The sequence below is a fragment of the Manis pentadactyla genome, chromosome 4 (genome assembly GCF_030020395.1).
Source record: "Manis pentadactyla isolate mManPen7 chromosome 4, mManPen7.hap1, whole genome shotgun sequence".
NCBI lineage: Eukaryota > Metazoa > Chordata > Mammalia > Pholidota > Manidae > Manis > Manis pentadactyla.
In genome coordinates this window covers 14,048,745-14,068,703 of record NC_080022.1, presented here as the reverse complement: position 1 = coordinate 14,068,703, position 19,959 = coordinate 14,048,745, and the positions used below count along the sequence as shown (strand labels likewise).

General features: G+C 38.8%; 2 protein-coding genes across 2 annotated transcripts in view; one reads left to right on the top strand and one right to left on the bottom strand.

Moving 5' to 3' along the window:
• The window catches only part of MICOS10 (mitochondrial contact site and cristae organizing system subunit 10), a 31,230-nt gene extending 18,763 nt beyond the window's left edge, over window positions 1–12,467 (bottom strand). The window contains exon 1 of the mRNA XM_036914482.2: window positions 12,315–12,467. Within this exon, the coding sequence (XP_036770377.1) occupies window positions 12,315–12,378 (64 nt within the window). The 5' untranslated portion in view covers window positions 12,379–12,467. The remainder of the gene's footprint in view (window positions 1–12,314) is intronic.
• Window positions 12,468–16,720: 4,253 nt separating this feature from the next.
• LOC130683664 (EF-hand domain-containing family member C2-like) lies at window positions 16,721–19,508 on the top strand. Its single transcript, XM_057501928.1, is given in 2 exon segments — window positions 16,721–18,632; window positions 18,635–19,508. Coding segments are annotated over 2 exon segments (2,208 nt in total). The 3' UTR covers window positions 18,931–19,508.
• The last annotated feature ends 451 nt before the right edge of the window (window positions 19,509–19,959 follow it).

Genomic DNA, 19,959 nt, shown 5'->3' with positions numbered 1-19,959 from the left:
CCACTCCAGGCAACCACTTATCTACTCTGCCATTATAGATTGGTGTGGATTCTCTAGAATTTTATATATAAGTGGAATCACACAGTATACACTCTTTTGTGTCTAGCTTTCACTCAATATCATGATTTTGAAAGGTATGTATGTTGTTGTATTCATCAGATTATTATTACTGTATGATCCACTCTATGGATAGTCCAAATTTTGTTTATCCATTCACTGTTGATGGACATCTGGGTTCTTCCCAGTTTGAGGACATGATGAACAAAGCTGCTATTAATATTCATATAGAGGACTTTCTGTGAACATATATTTTCATTTCTCTTGGGTAAATACCTAGGAGTAGAATGGAAGAGATGTTTAACTTATAAGAAACTACCAGTTTTACAAAGTGGTTATACCATTATCCATTCCCATCAAGAGTGTACAAGAGTGCCAGTTGCTAGTCAACCCTAAGTGTTGCCAGTTTTCTTAAATATTTTAATAGGTGTGTAGAGGTATCTCAGTATGAATTTAATTTACATTTCCCTAATGACCACTGATGCTGAACATCTTTCATGTGCTTATTTATCATTAGTATAACTTCTTTTGCGAAAATCTTTTCAAACATTTTGCCCATTTTCTTAAATGCGGTGTCTGTCTTCTTCAAATTAAAATTAAGAGTCCTTTGTTCTGGAAACAAGTCCTTCATGTATTACAAATATTTTCTATCATTCCATGATTTGCCTTTTTATTCTGTTAATGGTGTCTTTCAAAGAGCAAGTTTTAAATGTTGATCAAATCTAGTAGGTTAATTTTTTCTTTGTGATTTTTGCTTTTTATAACCTATGAAATCTCTTCTGAACTAAGGACACAAAGATTTTTCTCCTGTTTTCTTCTAAGGGTTTTATGGTTTTGGCTTTTACATTCAGGTCTATGATCCTTTCAAGTCAATTTTTAGGCATGATGAGATTCGTTTTTTCACTATATGGATACCCAGTTATTCTAGCACAATTTGTTTAAAAGATTTTCCTTTCTCCATCAAAATGCCTTGGCATCTTGTCAAAAATGAATTGACTATATATTTAAGGGTCTATTTCTGAATACTAGCTGATTGAACTGATCTACCTGTGTATGCCTTCTCCAAAACCACACTGTCCTGTTTAATGTAGCTTTAGAGTAAGTCTCGAAATCAGGTAATGTTAGTCCTCCAACTTTGTTTTTCTTTTTGAAAAATCACTTTAGCTATTTTGGATTGGTTTTAAATCAGCTCCTTAATTTCTACAAATATCTCTGAAAATTATTTTTCTTGATGGAAAAACAGAGGTAATTAACTTCCTCACTGAGCTGCTAGGAGAGTTAAAAAAGGGATAATATATTAGTGTACCAAATACGGTGGCACATAACAGGTATTCAATTAATGTTAGCTTCCTCTCTCTTTCCCTCTTGGCCTTTAAATAAACAGGATCCAATCTAGCAATACCCTAACATTTCACCAGTGGGTCAATGGCTGTAGCAAAAATATTACCACACCAAACGGCTTTTATAAGTAAATATTTGTCTTTTTGCTTGGATTCAATACTGAAATGCACTTGCCAGAGAAAGCAATTCAGCGTATTTACTAATAAACTGTTTCAGGCCACATTTTAGGAAAGCATAAAACCACAGTCAGAACAAAATTTAAATGTTTTCAAGTTCCATACAGTACCTAATTACATTATTCTATAATACTGACACAAAATTCTCCTCTAGCAAGATCGCAACGTTCCATTATTCATATTGCTGCTGCAAATGGAAAAAGTATTTTTGCTCCCAAACACTGTTTAGAAATACATGTAACAAACAAAATGTGCCTTCTAGTTCAACAATTAACATGTACGAATTTGAAACCCAAACTGATAAACAACCAAAAACTTTTGAAGTATTTTAGTTTAGCCTAATTGATATCACTCCATGAAATAGAGATGTACCAATTTGCAAACACAGGCTACCAAAAGGCACTTTCTGGTGAGCCACCAATACTTTGTGGTAACCCGCATTTATCAGATGGACTTATACTTAAAGAAAAACAATAATTTGCTTTCTTTTTCCACTTTATTCAATGCCCTCTTTCAGTATAGTATTTTTTAACATCAAAATGGCCTTAAACAATCAACTTAACTACACTTAACTGATTATTGGATGAATATACAAACTCTGCTGGTTATTTCTAAAGCAGGTCAGCTGCTAAGTCACTTACTGTTCTACTTTCTTAACAAGGAAAGAACAAGGCCAAACCCTTCTTTTCATGAACACATGGCAAAGCAGTAACTTTCATCTCTGTTGACTGAGCTACATATAAAGAGTGACCCATCTCTAGACACCAGAAATTAATAACTGTAAACTGTTACTTGGGCTCCTCTCCTGTCCCTCCTATTTGTCAACCACATATCATTTTTCATTTACAAAAAAATTTTCATTGGTATCACCCAACTCCTCCCACATATGAGCCTGCATTTCAAGTTCTGTGAAATTAACTGCTGTACTGTCACCTTTTTACAACTGTCTCCATTCCACTCCTGCTCCATCTTATTTCTGGTTTCCTCTAATCTGATCATCTCATCTTTGGCCTGGTTTTGCAATAATATACTAACCTTCCTTCCTGCTTTTTTCTGGCCCTTTCCAATTCATTCTCCTCATGCTACTTCAGTGCTCTTTCTGAAATCAGAAATTCAAACATGTCACTCTTCAACTTAACATTCAGTGGTTTTTCTCAGTGCTACAGAGTTGCCATACAACCCAGCAATTCCACTTCTGGGTACATAAGAGAAATGAGAATATATGTCTACATAAAAACTTATTCACTTGATCACAGCAGCATTATTAATAATAGCCCAAAAGTGTAAATAACTAAATGTCCATCACTGATAAACAAAATGTGGTATATCCATACCATAGAACACTATTTGTTAACAGTTGTCAATACTACCCAAAGTGATCTACACAGTCAATGCAATCCCTATCAAAATCCCATGATGCTTTTTGCAGAAATACAAAAACTAATCCTAAAAATCATATGGAACCCCAAGGGACCCTAATAGACAAAATAATCTTGAAAAATAAGAACAAACTTGAAGGACTCACACTTTTATTTCAAAACTTACCACAAAGCTACACTAATAAAAACAGCATGGTACTGGTATAAAGGCAGACATACAGACCAATAGGATAAATAGAGAGTCCGAAAAAATTAAATTCTTGAATATAGGGTCAAATGTTTTTGACAAGGGTGCCAAAATGATTCACTGGGGAAAGGGCAGTGTTTTCAACAAATAGTGCTGGGAATGCTGGATATTCACATGCAAAAGAATGAAGTTGGACCCTTCCTCACCTGATACTATATACAAAAATTCACTCAGTATGGATCAAAGACCTAAATGTAAGACCGAAAATTATAAAACTCTTAAGAGAAAACAGGATAAAAAGCTTCATGACACTGTATTTGGCAATGATTTCTTGGATATGACACTGTGAAATAATGGAAAAAATATACACTGTTCTCTGTCACCAGTTATTGGTATACAGCTACTAAATCCCTTGGAATTTCCTGGGTTATAGGAATGTCTTTTGTCTAACGGGACAACCCTTGGTGAGCTCCTGGACAGCTTCAGAATGGAGGCCAGTCATCAGAAAGACCAAGCCAAGCTTGGAATCTTCAGCCCCACCCTGCATTCTCTAAGAAGGGGAGAGGGGCTAGAAATTGAGTTAATGACTGATTGTGCCTTTATGATGAAGCACAGTTAATAAGCACAGATAACAGTCTAGACTTGTGACTGGCATCTGAAATGGGGACAGTCTTATGGAACTGAGCCTTTAACCTGCAGGTTAGTTATGCTAACTTGTTAGTGTAAGAATTGAATTAAATTATAGGACAAGGACACCCAGCTGTTGTCAGAAAATTGCTTGGTATGGTAAAGCCACACTTCTGATGTTATAAGTACCATGAGTAGGACAGTTAGGGAATACTGGGAGTTTTTGTCTGCTCAGACACCAAAGGTACAGACAACAAAAGAAAAAAAGTAGACCAACTGGACTGCATGAAAATTTTAAATTTTGTGCATCAAAAGACAATATCAACATAGTAAAAAGGCATCCCACATAATGGAAGAAAATATTTGCAAATCAAATATCTGATAAGAGATTAATATCTAGAATATAGAGAACTCCTAAAATGCCACAACGAAATGATTCAAAAATATATAAAGGACTTGAACAGACATTTCTCCAAAGAAAATATACAATAGAAAACAAACACATGAAAATACGCCCATCATCACTAATCACTAGGGAAATGCAAATCAAAACCACAATGAGATGTCACCTCATACCCACTAGATGTCTACTATCGAAAAAAAGAAAAAGAAAATAACAAGTGTTGGTGAGGATGTGAAAAAATTGTGACACTTGTGCACCACTGGTGGGAATGTAAAATGGTACAGCCACCTCAGCACCAAAAAAACAAATAACCAAATTAAAGAATAGGCAGAGGACCTGAACAGACATTGCTCCAAAAAGGAAATACAGATGGCCAACAGGCATACGAAAATGCCCCACATTGCTAATCATCAGGGAAATGCAAATCAAAACCACAATGAGGTATCACCTCACACCAGTCAGAAATGCCACTGTCTAAAAGACAAGAAATAACAAGTGTTGGCGAAGATGTGGAGAAAAGGGAGCCCTCCTACACTGCTGGAGGGAAGGTCAACTGGTGCAGCCACTGTGGAAAGCAGTATGGAGGTTTCTCAAAATACTAAAATTAGAAATACCATATGACCCAGTAATCCCACTTCTAGGAATTTACCTGAAGAAAACAAAATCCCTGACTTGAAGATATATGCATCCCTATGTTTATTTCTGCATTATTAACAATAACCAGGATGTGAAGCAACCAAACTGTTAATCAATAGATGAACAGATAAAGATGTGGTACATATACACAATGGAATATTATTCAGCCATTAATAAAAATCCTGCCATTTCCAACAACATGGATGGACCTAGAGGGTATTAATGCTAAGTAAAATAAGCCAGGTAGAGAAAGACAAGTACCATATGATTTCACTTATTTGTGGAATATAAACACAAAACAAAACAAAGTGAACAAAACAGCAGTAGACTCATAGACACTGAGAAGTGACTGGTGGTTACCAGTGGGAGAGGCTGGATGGGTGGGTGGGGAGAGTGAGGGGGATTAAAGGGCACACAAATTCTCAATAATATAAGTTGGTCACAGGGAGGATAGTACAGCATGGAGAATATAGCCAATGATTCTGTACATCTTCCTATGCTGACAGATGGTAACTGCACCAGTGGAGGTGAAGATTTAAGTAGTTCAGGTAACTGCTGAACTACTGTGTTATATACTTGAAATCAATATAAGCTTGTATCAACTTCTATTAAAAATAACGGTACAGCCACTATGGAAAACAGTACAGCAGATCCTCAAAAAATTAAAAATAGAATTACCATATGATCCAACACTTCCACTTCTAGGTTATATAGAATTGAAAGCAGGATCTCCAAAAGATGTACACCCATGTTCATAGCAGCATATTTCACAACAGCTAAAACGTGGAAGCATCCCAAGTATCCACTGACAGGTATAAGCAAAATGTGAGATACACATACATAAATGTATAACATACAGTGGAATATAACTCAGCCTGTAAAAGGAAGGACATTCTGACATATGCTACAACATGGATGGACCTTGAGGGTATTATGAAAATGAAATAAGCTAGTCTCAAACAAGAAATACTGTACGATTCATTCCTTTTTAAAACTGAAGTATAACTGATGTGATTCATTCTTCTTATATTGAGGTACTTAAGCCAAAATCAGAGACAGAAAGTAGAATGGTGGTTGCCAAGGGACTGGGGGAAGAATGGGGAGTTATTATAATATGGGTAGTTTCAGTTTTATAAGATGAAGAGTTATGGAAGTGGGTGGTGGTGATAACTGTACAACATTATAAATGTATTTAATACCACTGAACTGTACATCTGAGATGGTTAAGATGCATACTATGTGTATCTTATAATAAAAAAATTGGGGAAAATACCCCACAAGGCTATGAGTATTAAATGAGATAATGTATGTAAAAGGTAACATGCTTAGTACAGTATCTTGCACACGGCAAGCACTCAATAAATGGTAGCCATTATCATCATTCCCAGAAGGAACCAAAGTCTCTCTTTCCCCTGGGACATTGCCTGGACAGCTTCTGAGACCTGGAATGCAGTCTTCTACTCCATCCACCTACCAAATGCTTATATATTCTCCAAGATGAAACTCCAATGTCAAAACCTCCTTTTCATATTCCTCAAGAAGATAAGTCCCTCAAGGGTAGGGCCAGGGCACCTCCACAACCGAATATTAAATTGTCTGGGGACATATACATTAACGATAACTATTACATATGTAAACTGGAATACTGATTGTTAGGCAGATTCTGCACCACCCATAATAGCCAAGATCAGAGCAAATGTGTTAATTATTTTAACTTATGACTGTTATCCTTTATTTACATCCTGCAGCTAATATTTATCAAGTACAGGTAATGTCTTAACTGCTCTATAGAGATTATCTCATTTTATCCATACTTGTAACAATCCCATAAAGCAGATACTATCATTTTACAGATGAAGAAACTGAGGCACAGAGAGGTACTTATTAGTACATTTATTTCTAATGAAAAAATTGCAGAAAAGAAAAGCAAATGCTACCAAAGTCCATTGAATGGAATATATTCTGGGGGCTGCTTACAAACGTCCATGGCTTAATTTTTCCTTGTTATTAAGAAAATGAAAATCACTGTTGTGATTAATACACCTGGCTTGCAAGGACAGCCTTTTTCCAGGAAAGTATCACCACCATGGGCAACCCCTTTCCCTAACATGACATCGTCTCCTCGTTTAGATTTCCCAGCCAATACATGGATTAGTAAAACTAGACATTCCTGTCTGTGGTGTCACTGTAGAGGTGGAGGGAAAGGGACAGCCTATTTTACAGCTTTTCAAGTCACATTAGGGATTCCCAGGACCTCCAGATGAATCCAGGAATACTAGAATCAGATTTTCCTCAGGGCCTCCTCCCTCAGCAAACCTTCAACTGAGGCCCTGGCCACTGTTACACAGACATCTATTGGTCATTAGGTCACAGCCAGCTAGGGCATCAGCACACAAGATTGAGCTGTAACAGGATGCTGAGGGCAACGGCAGTACTTCCATGACCCTACACTTACTCGTAGGGCTTACAACCCTACACTTACTGAGAAGCACCTTCAGGAATCTCAGCTCTGTGCTTTTCTCAACTCCTAGGACTATATTTTCTCTCGGAACAGTTATAACCTCCCACCAGTCCAGAGGGCCAAGCACAAGCAGAGGGAACAAGCACAAGCTGAGGGCATCAGCTCTGTCCCAGAACTACTAAACTTCCTATATTGGCAAGACATTATGCTGTCTATTCTCATTAACAAGAACGTGTGACTTTTCAGGTAGATACATACATAAATGACAAATTACTCGGTATAAACAAGAAAAATAAATGGGACAGCCCTTGAAATTTAGTAGAGAAAGAAAACCAGAACATTCAATAATCTGATAAAACTCAAAAACCCATAAAATTACCAAAAACCATTAATGACGCATTCACATAAAACTAACAGAACATGCCATTTGTAAAATGTAATATTCTTCACTCCTTTTAATTTCCTGCAATAAGGCTTTGGCGCTACCACTTAAACCAACATCACACTCATTTAAATACAAAAGTGTTCTCTGGTTCATGTGTCTTGGTTGACCACTCCCAAACATTTCTAATACTACTTTACTATTAATATCTACTGACAATAATTTACAACCCAGATGAAACTGAAAGTTGGGTAAAAGTCCCAAGGGTACAAGGACACATGACCAAACATGTCAACTGGCAGAAATTCACATGAAATCTGCTTTACTTGGAATTTCAATTTAAATGCTAATTCATTTAGCTAATAAACACATACTGCATAGCAAATATGGACAGAGAATACAGTCTACAGAATCGTCAGCAATACATGCTACTCATGTAACAGTGATTATTGTATGCCTCCTCTATGCCAGGGGCTGGGAGATTAACACTGAACAAAACAGACTCTGGTTCTCATGAAGTTTACATTCTTCTCAATGAGGGACAATCAAGTAAGGAAACAAATCACAAATTTCAGAAGGTGGTATGTGCTATTAAAAATTAGTGACATGATGGAAAATAAATAGGACACCTAGGAACTTAAATGATAACAAGGTTTTATTTTTTTCATAAAAGATACATTAATTTCAAATCTTATAGAGGAACTAGGCAATGCATAAGGGTGGGTGGCAGTGGCAGGAATCAGGCCAAAGAGCAGGATAAAAATATGAGGGAGAAAGGAAAAGAAAGGAACAAGAGCTGAAAGAAAGGGATGTGTTAATGAACAATGGGCTACCGTGTCTGTTACAGGAAGGTGTATGTTTTGTTTTGTTTTATTCATGGGCTGAATATATATGAGAAACTACCTACCCTACCGTACTCCCAATACACACAAAACAAGCATTTTAAAACCAGAACTAATGAGAGAAAAAGAACTGTTTTCCTTATGACGGCAAAGGGAGGGGGAGAGGCATTTTAAATGTAGATCTTCCTACAGGACATAATTATATGAGAACTGTTAAGACATTACTCAAGCTTCTGAGTAAGAGATCAGTGAAGAACATTTTTTAAAGAACTACTGCCTAAAATAACTGCTTATGAGAGCTCTTTAACTCAGCTATACATCTAGGCTAAACATGATAAAATCATTTTTCAGCAAACCAATGGGAAAAGAACAAAAACACTTTAGGTATCTGGCAGCCAAACAGAGAAGTGCTCACAAAGGGAGCTATTCACCGTAGCTTCCCTTCAGTCTCTGTCAAGCTGGAGAGTATGAAATTATCAGTACACAGCTGAAAGCCTGTATTGGCCCTTTCTTCCCTGCCTACGTGTTCTACAAAACCTCTATTTAATGTACACTGCCATTCCCTGGGTCTCCATCTCCATTTTGAAGTGCTAGGAAAGCGAGCTGACAAAAAGGTTTAGAACACTGCCTACAGGAATAGGAACTACGACACTCACTACAGAAGAATGTTCTTCCTCATTGTCTCAAAGACCTCTCAGACTAAAGCCTCCCAAAATCACACTTTCATGTTTCATCTTTTTATTATGCCCTTTCTCTAAGTCTATTATGAAAGAGACAAATTCACTCTCAAATTCAACCATGGAAGCAGAAAAGCAATCAAAATCTCTTTACTCACTATAGTCTCTCTCCTACCACTTCATGGGGTCAGTTACTAAGTCTTACATGTTGTGTAGTACAAATGAGATGCACACGCAGCCCTCCTGATTTATTTCCAAATTCTCATCAATGACATTCACCACCAAAGCAAGTTCTAACCTTGGAGTCATCCTTCCAACAAGAAATGAAATGAGGCACAATTAGCCAGTTGGAGAAGAGATAAATAAAATAGCGTTTATTGAGTTTCTACTATGTACTTGGCTCTGCTGGCCTCAGAGGGGGGCACTGCTATCTCCATTTTATAAATGGGGGAAAAGTTTGATGTTTCTCAAATATACCCATTTCTTTCTGGTCTAACAGTTCAGACTTTTATCACTTCGCATTCACAGTACTATTTGCTTCCTCCAAATCTGTTTTATATAAAACACTACCAGAACAATTATACCAAAATTCCATTTATATCACATCAATTCCCTGTTGAGGGCAGTGAATGCCTTCTGCCTCTCGGCCCACTGACTGGCCCAAGTTCAATAAATATTTGTTCCTTACAACTATGCTATGACTCCCCACCAGCTTAGGCTTATTAACAAGCCCTGGAAGCAGTAAGTAATAGATTTTTAAGACAGAGGTGTTGAATATGCAGAATGCATGTGTAAAAACCAAAGGTAACTCAAAAGCCTTCAAGATCAAGTGGAACCTAAGACAGTACACAATTTCGACTCCACCAAAATCAGCCTTTTTTAGGGATAGCAGGGGCTGAAATTAGAATACGAGGGTTCTAACCCTAGCTCCTCCACCTCTCCATGCTTCAATTGCCTCCTCTATCGAAGTTCAACTTGGACTCTTCTCAAGTTCTTCCACCTTCCCTGACTATCCAAGTCTAAGTTATTCTCCAAAGGTTAGCTGAAGGCCTTGGCAAACTCTTACTGGATGACCTCAGCCCATCACTCCACTTACTTGATTTATAATAACTCTACAGCAGAGAGTCTGAACCACTCATTTAAATTTTTATCTGCAACCACGTATCACTGTACCTTGTTTAATTATCCCACTACTCCCTACTCCCCAATGTCCCACACATGAATGACACCACTACTCACTGTGTCAAGTGGCCACCAGTGGCACTATATTAGTATCAATAATTATTACTACCACCATTTAATGAATACCTAAGTGCCAGGCACTGAGCTAAGTATCTTCTGTATTTTCTGTCCTTCAATCTTCATAGCCCTTCTAAGTAAATTTGCCTCTTTAGCCCCATTTCATAGCTAAGGAAGAGATCTTACGCAAAGCTGCAAAACTAGTGAGGATGGAGGTGAAGAGAGAAGTGGGTGATTTCAAACTCAGTTCTGTCTACCTGCCATTCTTAACTACTACATCATATCGTTTAGTAATTACTTTGGTCATTTCATATCTAGATATATTAAATCTTCCTGTCCACTTAGACACCAATTTTTTTCAAGAACTACATTGGAAAATTTTTTAGAGATTTGTGACAATTTGAAAACATTCACAGACTACCTAGTATATTTAAAATATCCAAAAAATTCAGAAAAAGGTAGGTCATGAATGCATAAAATCTGTGTTGATGCTAGTCCGTTTTATTATGTATTACTATAAAGTCAACAGTAGGTCCCTAAGTTCTGGAGGTGTCAAATGTTACACACTGGTTTTCTACTGCATGGGGGTTGGTGCCCTCCCTTGCTCAAAGGTTAACTGTATTTCTTTGGTTGCTTCCAGAATAACTCATTCTTAATGTCATTAATACATCTTTGCATAAACTAACTCACTTAATCGTTACAATTCTGTGAGATAGTAATAATTATTATTGCCAACTTTCAAATGAGGAAACAGGCACAGAGAGGTTAAATAACTTGCCCCAAATCACACAGGTAGTAAGTGGCAAACTAAAGAGTGAAGTGGTAGCTATGATTGATTACTTCATTTACTGATCCATTCTCAACAGTTTTTATTAAGCACTTTCCAAGGAGCTGGTAACAGAGCAGTGAACAAAACCGGAAAAAGATACCTGCTCTCATGGAGCTTACAATCTTATTTCTTCTCCAATATTTCCATTCAAGGGCAAAGTCATATAAAAATATCAAATCTGGATAATTAAAAATAATATCAAGGAAAGAGCATGGGGCATGAAGCCAGAAACTTGGGTTAAATTCCTAATTTTGCCATTTATTAGCAACTTTGCCATTAATTAAACCCTGGACAAATCCCTTCACATCTCAATTTCATGACCTGTATGAGATAATGTGTTAAGTTGTACACTAAGCACTGGGTCTGGCACTTAATATAGACATGAGTTTCCCTCTTTCCCCTCCCCTCCATGCAGTGACTTCATCATTTCTGTAGTCATTGAGCACATGTTAAAAGGCTATGCCGAGTTAAAGACTAAAAAGGACCAGTTTCTCACTTTCCAACCCCAATTCTCATTCCAGATCACCACCGCTGTCTCCAATTTCACGCCCCAGACTACTCCGATGCCTATAATTCAGGTTACAACTCGGAATGACAGCAACACACGTTGGGGCCTTGCAGTGTCTTATAAATGCTCCCGATGACCTTCTTTAGAAGGAACTTTTGTTTCAACTGGGGAGGAATGAGGCCTCCTGACCAGGCTCCAACGCCCCGTGTGGGAGATGTGGCACCAAGGAGGGGAATTTCGAGCCTCAGGCATGAAGTTGTGCCCTGCACACTGTTTTTCACCCGAAGCGCCCTGCACTCTCTTGCCACCTGCCAGTCCGGCCCCTACCTCCTCCGGGATGCGGCTCCACCTCTCCCTCCGCGGGTGACAGACCGGGCTCCCCGGGCCCGTGTTCCCCGCCGCCCGAGTGACCTCCCGCCCGGGCCGGGCGGCTAGTCGTGGCCTGAGGGGCTCACCAGGCCGAACGGCCTGACCTCTCACAGGGCTTCCCTTCCGCCCGTCTGTGCGGCAGAGCCTTGAGCTGGCTGTTTGGCTCTGGACGGGGCTTGCCAGGATCGAGCAGCCCCTTACCTATCTTCACGACTGCATCCGCCAAGCACCGGTCCCACTTCCTGCCGAGCTCTGAGTCCGACATGTTCCCCACCCGCTGCTCCAGCTTTCCCCACCGCCTGGCTCCGCGCTACGACTCCAGACAAATCTCGCGAGAACAGGCCGCGGTTCCCAGTCCCAGAAGTCTGGCGCCCGCGTGCCAAATATCGCGAGACGATCTGACGTGCTTTCCGGTTTTTTTCAGTTGGTCGTCAAGGTGACGGGTTGCCCGAGGTGACCCTGACCTTGGAGCCGCGCCTACCTCAGGGTTGCGAAGCTGACAGTTTCCAGGCGGCGTCCAGAACCCTGTCGGGAAGGCTCATCCTTCACACCAGCTCTCGACGTTGGCCTTGGAAATTCCCAGGGCAAGTGAGGGCACGGCGCTTGTTTTATTCATTCACTTACCTTCACTTTTTCTACTCCCTCATTCACTCGTTTATTGCAGTGGAACTCGCGCCTGCACCGCTAACACTGAAACTGCTCTGGCAAAGGTTATTGCTAAATCAAATGGATGCTTTTTGGACCTCTATACAGCATTGGACGAAACTGCTCTCCTCCTGATCCTCCTTTTCTCCCTGCCTTTATTCATTCGGACTCTCAGGACTCCAAGGCTTTCCTAGTTCTCCTCCTCTGACCCCTCCCTTTAGATGTCCTTCCAAGGCTTTCTCTCGACCTGGTGCTTACAGCGTTGGTTCAAAGGGTTCCACTAGTCCTCTTTTCATTCTACATACTCTAAGTTTTTGCAACCACTGCCAAATTCTGTCTCCAAATCAAACGGTCTACCTCAAGCGTCCTATTCATAATTCAGACTCCTTGCTAGTGTCATTGATTTTAGTCTTCCTTCACTGTTTCCATCATCAATCCTACCCACAAATACAAATTCGACCATATTATTTCTCTGATTAGAAGCTGTCAATGACTCCCATTCACCTACTGGACACACCCAAGCTTCAACAGGTCACCCTAGGAAGTCTACACTAATAGACCATAGAGGGCCCCCTCATCCACTAGCAGAGATTTGAGCCCTCCTCCATCTTACTGTCACAGTATCTTGTGTACCCCATTGAATTCTCTACATTGTATTGGAACATCTCTTTACAGATGTTTGTATCTGCCAGTAAAACCAGCTCATTAAGGGTCAGAGCTGTCCCTTCTTCATCTGCACACTCCCCATTCAGACCACAATGCCTTGGACAGTAGGATCTTCCATGAAATACCTGTTGAACTGAACTGAATTCATTTACCCATTTATTTATTCATTTATTTTTGCAACTTATAACAGCAGAACTGCTGCACCAGTCCCTGCTATGACAGACCCCTTCCTTCAGGAAACCATCTTCCATGACTACCCTACTTCTAGCTCTGATCTGAGCTACATTATCACATTGTATTTTAATTGTGTGTGTCTTGGATGTGACTGTGAGCTCCTTGAAAATGGGGGCTGTGCCATTTCAATATCCACAATGACTAGCAGAGAGCCTGGTATCTACTGGATTCTCAATAAATGCTTTTTGAATGGATATAAGAATAAATGAATGTATAATGAATGTGTGAATGAATGAATGAATGAGAGAAAATAAATCTCTGTGCTGGAGGAACTTTTTGTGTTTAAAAAAGGAAAATTAACTTCACTAAATACCTACAGTGTATCACAAATAGCACCAGACATATCATATAATTTCATTTATCCTCATAGCAGATTGGGATTAAGACCTTCATATTCACAGATTTGGAAACTGAGTCTCAGAGAAGTTGAGTAATGTAGAAGATGCACAAGGCTCTGCCTTGTGCAGATTTAGAAACTGACAAGGGATTTTTATTGGATTCAAGAGAGTTGTAAACTTGTGTAGAAGGCAGAGAACAAATTACAAAAGCAGTCAGAGTGCAGGTGGTATAGAATGAATTCTATGGCCAGGCTGTCCAGGTTCAGATCCTAGGTTTGCCATTTCTTATCATTGTGTCTATTATTCTCTCTCCAAAGTTCCTTTCCCAGTACTATGTTTTGTTCACTGCTGTATCCCCAGCCTTAGAACATTATCTGACACACGGTGTTGGTTTGATAAATATATGTTGGTTGAATGAATGAAATAAATTAAAACTCTGGATTTTTTTGTAGTTCTTGGAGAACAAAGACCATTTCAAGTGAGAAAAATAGGTTTTAAAAGACAGCAATATGCTCATAAATTCAATTACATTTGAAATGATGAAAAGTAGGTTTCCCAGTGCTAAAGAAGGGAGTTACAAACATGGAAAGGAGGATAGCTTGAAAGAACTCTTTGCTTTTGTATGGGAATTCAGTGTATCAGTATGACCCCATGGTATTTAATGTAATGGAACAGATATAAATATAAATAAATATGTGAGTGTATATTTCCAGATCCTGTCTGCAGAAGAGGACATGAATTAGAGACATAGACTCCAGGGCTGGAGCAGGGAAAATACAAGATGACCCTGGGATATCTTCTTGTGTCACAGGGTAAGGAAGTTGTCAAAGGATGATAGCGTAACGCCAAAATGTTTTCATAATTACAGACTGTCTAAAAGAGTGCTTGGTTCCTAATTGAAACTCTTAGCATAGGCCATTATTACTATCATTAAGACTTCTCCCAGTTGCTTGGAACAAGTTTCACAAAGATGAAGTTTGCATTTCAGATGGTTGAAGAGTCTTATAATAAAGAGTTTCACAGCAAGAGAGGCAGGATCTTTTTACTTTGGATAGCAGAAAAATGGAAAAATGAAAACTCACTTATGTAGACTAGATTTTGGCCTCAACTGGTTAATCAACCAAACATAAACTCTTTTTTCAGTTAACTAGGTTGTAAATTCAACTTCATTAACAACGCAGATTAGAGTATTTTATAGCACAGCACCTGCATAAATAAAAGTCATTTAGATTCCAGTGGGTTTTTTTTTTTAAGTTTCTCTTCAATTAGAAATGAATCCCTTTCTTAAAGGGAGATTCACATTTTTGTTTCATATCTTCTTTCTCTAAGAGGGGTCTTACCATCATTTTGCCACTTCAGTAATGTGTCCAGAGTTAAACAGTATTAAGTAGCTTCTTTGGTTCCAAAGCCCAAGTGCCCCCTCTTTGCTTTTTTCTATTTTTTTAGTGTGTGTGTGTGAAATATAACAAATACAGAGAAGTGCTAAACATATAAATATAGCATAAGAAGTTATAAAATGAACATTGTTAACACCTCAAAAGCCCACTCCCTGGTTTTGTCCATGTGTGTTGCTAATTCTTGTTTCACAGCAATATAGTATTTCATTATATTCTGTCCATTATTTATTTATTCTATTGCCCATGGATATTTGGGTTGTTTTCAGTGTGGGATTACTACCAACAAAGCTTCTCATTCTTGTACATGTGTTCTGATGCACACTGGCACACATTTTTATAGGGTATATAACTAAAGAAGGCAGTAAGGCATGCTTATCTTCAGCTTTATTAGAAACTGCCAACTGTATCCCAGAGTGATTGTATCAATTCACATCCTCACCAGCAGTTTATGACCATTCCTATTACTCCACTTCCTCACCAACACTTGATTTTTAATTTCACTCTAAAATTGTCGCCACTGGTAGGTGTGTAGTGGTATCTCATGGGATAATCCTTGCTCTTTCAAATGATTAAACTACTCAATCATGTGTTCCAAATACATAATATAGCAGTAACGGGATTCAAACTGAATGAAAGGGTCCCTGAAAGAGGAAAATATGGCAGAAACTTAATGTTTTGCGAACTTGAAGCAGGTATACTGGATTGAATAGTGCCCTGACTCAAACGGATGTCCCTCCTAAAACCTCAGAATGTGACCTTATTTGGAAATAGGGTCATTGCAGATGTTATTAGCTAAGATTAGATCATACTGGAATAAGGAGAACCTTAATTCCAAATGACTAGTGTCCTTATAAGAGGAGGAGAAGAATGTAGAGAAAGACAGATGCATATGGAGGCAGAGATTACTGTTATGCAACTACAGGCTGAGGCTGAGGAATGCCAAGGACCACTGGCCATTGCCAGAAGCTGGTAGAGAGGCATGAAATAGATTCTCCCTCTTAGCTTCCAAGAAGAAACCAACCAACTTTTCTGACACCTTGATCTTGGACTTCTAGCCACCAGAACCAATAAAATATATTTCTAATGTTTTAAAACCACTCAGTTTGAAGATGCAGTACAAAACGACACAATGACAAAAAACCCTGAGCATGAAAGAACGTTTACCAGTAAATAACACCTTATTTAAACAACAGCAGAGAAATGATTTGTGCTTGTTTGCACTGGTCACTACTCTTCCCTTGGGTTTGCCAGTTGTGTCTGCAGGAAGAAGATAAGGAATACATGGATGGGAGGAACGAGATGGAAGTCAAGTTCCTCCAAGAACAAGATGGGAGTCAAGGTAGGAAAGGAGAAGTTCCACAAATCTCAACACTGGGGTTTTTGCAACAATGTTAGGATGCTGGTGAGTGAAGATAAGCCTGGAATAGGGGGAGAACTGCTACTTGGACAAAAGGTGAAGCCTAAATACAGTGCATTTCCTACAGGAACAGCAACCGATGTGCCATCCTGGGTGGTTTTTGATAAGCAGGTATTGTCTTTTGACGCCTATGTAGAAGATGCAGTACCTGACATAAGTCAAGAAAAATATAGAATAAGACACTATAAAATCTACTTCTACCTTGAAGATGACACCATTCAAGTAAATGAACCAGAGTTGAAAAGTAGTGGACTGCCTCAAGGGACTTCGATCCGGCGTCATTGGATTTCTCTCCCACCTCCTGATGAGGATCAGTTTTATATCGTCTATCATTTTAATATCAACATAGACATTGTCTTTTATGGCCGGACATTTAAGATTTATGACTGTGATACGTTCACAAAAAACTTCTTGAAGAAAATAGGGGTCAAATTAAATCCCCCAGGACAGTGTCCAGAAGATCCTTACATGAAGACATGGAGAAAGATGCTAGAGTGCATGGAGCCCTTACATCCCTATGAGTCCTTTTATGCTCTGAAACAGTTCCTTGAGTATGATAGGAAGGTTCTGCGTTTCTTCTGCCTGTGGGATGACTCAGCCTCATTGTTTGGGGAATGTAGAGAACTCATCCTGCATTACTTTCTGTCTGATGATACTATTGAGATCAAAGAAGTTTTGCCAGACAACTTAGGTCGGCATGCTGTGCCATTCTTGCTCCAGAGGAGAAAGCTACCCAAGTATGGCCCACCTGGAGTCTATCAACCAGGCCACGTAACAGACCAAATAGTTCTCAATTTGTATCGTGGCTTGGTAGAGAACTGAGTGCATGGCTGCTGCCTTTTGGAAAGACACAAGGCAGGAAAATTAGACCAAGACTTTTACAAAGATAGTGACCTGTCCATAGGAACCACCATCAATGTGTGGGGAAGAAAAGTGCTCCTTTGTGACTGTGATGAATTTACAAAGACCTATTAAAAGACTAAACATGGAATTGAGAACTTTACCTCCATTCCATGTAAGGCTCCACCTCCTCTGAAAATAGAAAGGAAATTTCCACATTATGCCAACTTTTGTTCTGAAGAGGATTCTCTCCACTTCTGCATAGCCCTCATGACCACACCTCATACGAAGATCAGAAAGTTCATGGAAAAAGACAGAAATGGCAACATGAGCAGTACACTCCGGTTTTTTGCGAAACTGTTCACACGCAAATGTGCCGATGTGGACAGGATGTTTGTTATTTCATATTTTCTCAGCGATAACACAGTTTCAGTGTTTGAACCTATAGAGAAGAATTCAGGGATTACTGGTGGGAAGTTCTTGAAAAGGAGTTATGTTAAGAAGCCTGGACAAGAAATCTTTAAAAGTGAACTATTGGAGTACATCAAGGCCGAGGAGCTGTATGTTGGAGCTAAAGTGAATTTGAATGGCTACCTATTTCTTCTGCTCAGTGCTGATGAATATACCTTCAACTACATGGAAAAGCATTCAGATAAGTTTCCTAAGAGCAGCATCAAACTTGCCCTACAAAAGCTCAAAGAACTCAAGTCCAGAGAGCTCAAGAAGCTGTTTGCAGCTGCTGACTGTAGGCACACAAAGATGGTGGATTACAATACGTTCAGAGACATATTGATGAGTTTAACTGTCAGGAAACTCACAGACCATGAAGTAATAACAATTGCACGCTACTACTGGGTGCCCGAGGACACATGTCTAGATTCCAGTGTTCTCATTGCACAGGTCCATGAACAGCTCAAGAAAAATTATTTTGAGAATTTTGAAACACTCATTGCCAGATGTGTGTACCAAGATCGAGAAAAAAAAAAGTATTACCAAGCAAAGACATCAAACGGCTGTGCAAGTCCTCCAGGTTACCTTTGAATGATGATCTTCTGACATCCTTACTGTCCAGGTTTGAAGACAGTGAAGAACAAATAAATTATGATTCATTTTTCTGTGCCCTGAACTGGAGAATACATCCGATGCCCACATTGGAAGCAGTGTCATCTGATAAAGAGAAATGTGAAGATGTGTGGCTCGGGATGCTGTCACCAATTCCTGTGGAATACATTAACTATTTAAACCTTTTAAAGGACATGTTTGGCTTAGAGGAGGAGTAACTGTGCCAGTTTTGGTCGACTCTGATTCCCTTCCTAACTTTGCCAACTTTATTTCAGTAGATAAAGTTTCCTTAAAACAAAAAGAAGCAAGGTTCATGTAGATCAAAATTAATCTCCTTTTGTCACTTTATTTTTTCAGAACATCATACTGCTGATATACCAGCACTATTAAAAATGCCATTTAAAGAAACATTGAACATGTTTATTATATGTATGACTTATTAATACCAAATAATCATCTGGTAATTTTACATCCAACATAATTTAAAAACACAAAAGGAAAAGTACTTTTGAAAGCTAAACATGACAATATAAAAGCAAATTATATCAGAGCAATAAGTTGTGATTGTATTAAACATATTTTGAAATCTTTCTGACATATTTACTTACATAATTAAACTTTGTAGCAACCCATATTATCAAAATAACCCTTAAACCTCTCTAGAGAGAAGGTATTTTCTGTGAGTAGCAAAGCTGTGAGAAGAAAAGCACCCCCTTCCAACATACTCACACACAGAAACACACACACATGTGCAAAAATTAGAGAGAAATCAAAACTTTGCATGTTTCTATTTTGAATGCCCTTTTTATATCTGAACTTAGTTAACATAGGAATATATGCAAGTGTATATAATTATAGTATGACCAAAAATGTATTACATCTAAAATATTTAGGGATGTGAATATTGAAGATTTTGAGTGATCTTTTTTGGTTCATTCTCCACACACAAGCACCACCCACTGCAGGGGTTTAAATATTCTAAGACTACAGCGTGCTTCCTTCCTACAGCTCTCTGATTCTGTTTTTAATTTTCTCCTTGGCCTATACATTATGAGTCCGAGCAAACTCATACATCTTGTCAGGTAGTGTATATTTGATTAAAACTTGTAAAAAAAAACAAAAAATAAAAAACACTCAGTTTGAGATACTTTGTTACAGCAGCCTAGGAAATTAAGCCAGCAGAGCACAACGAGACTGAAAATCATGCGAGCTGGACCCAGTTCACTCTGCGACTCCCTGGTGGTTGT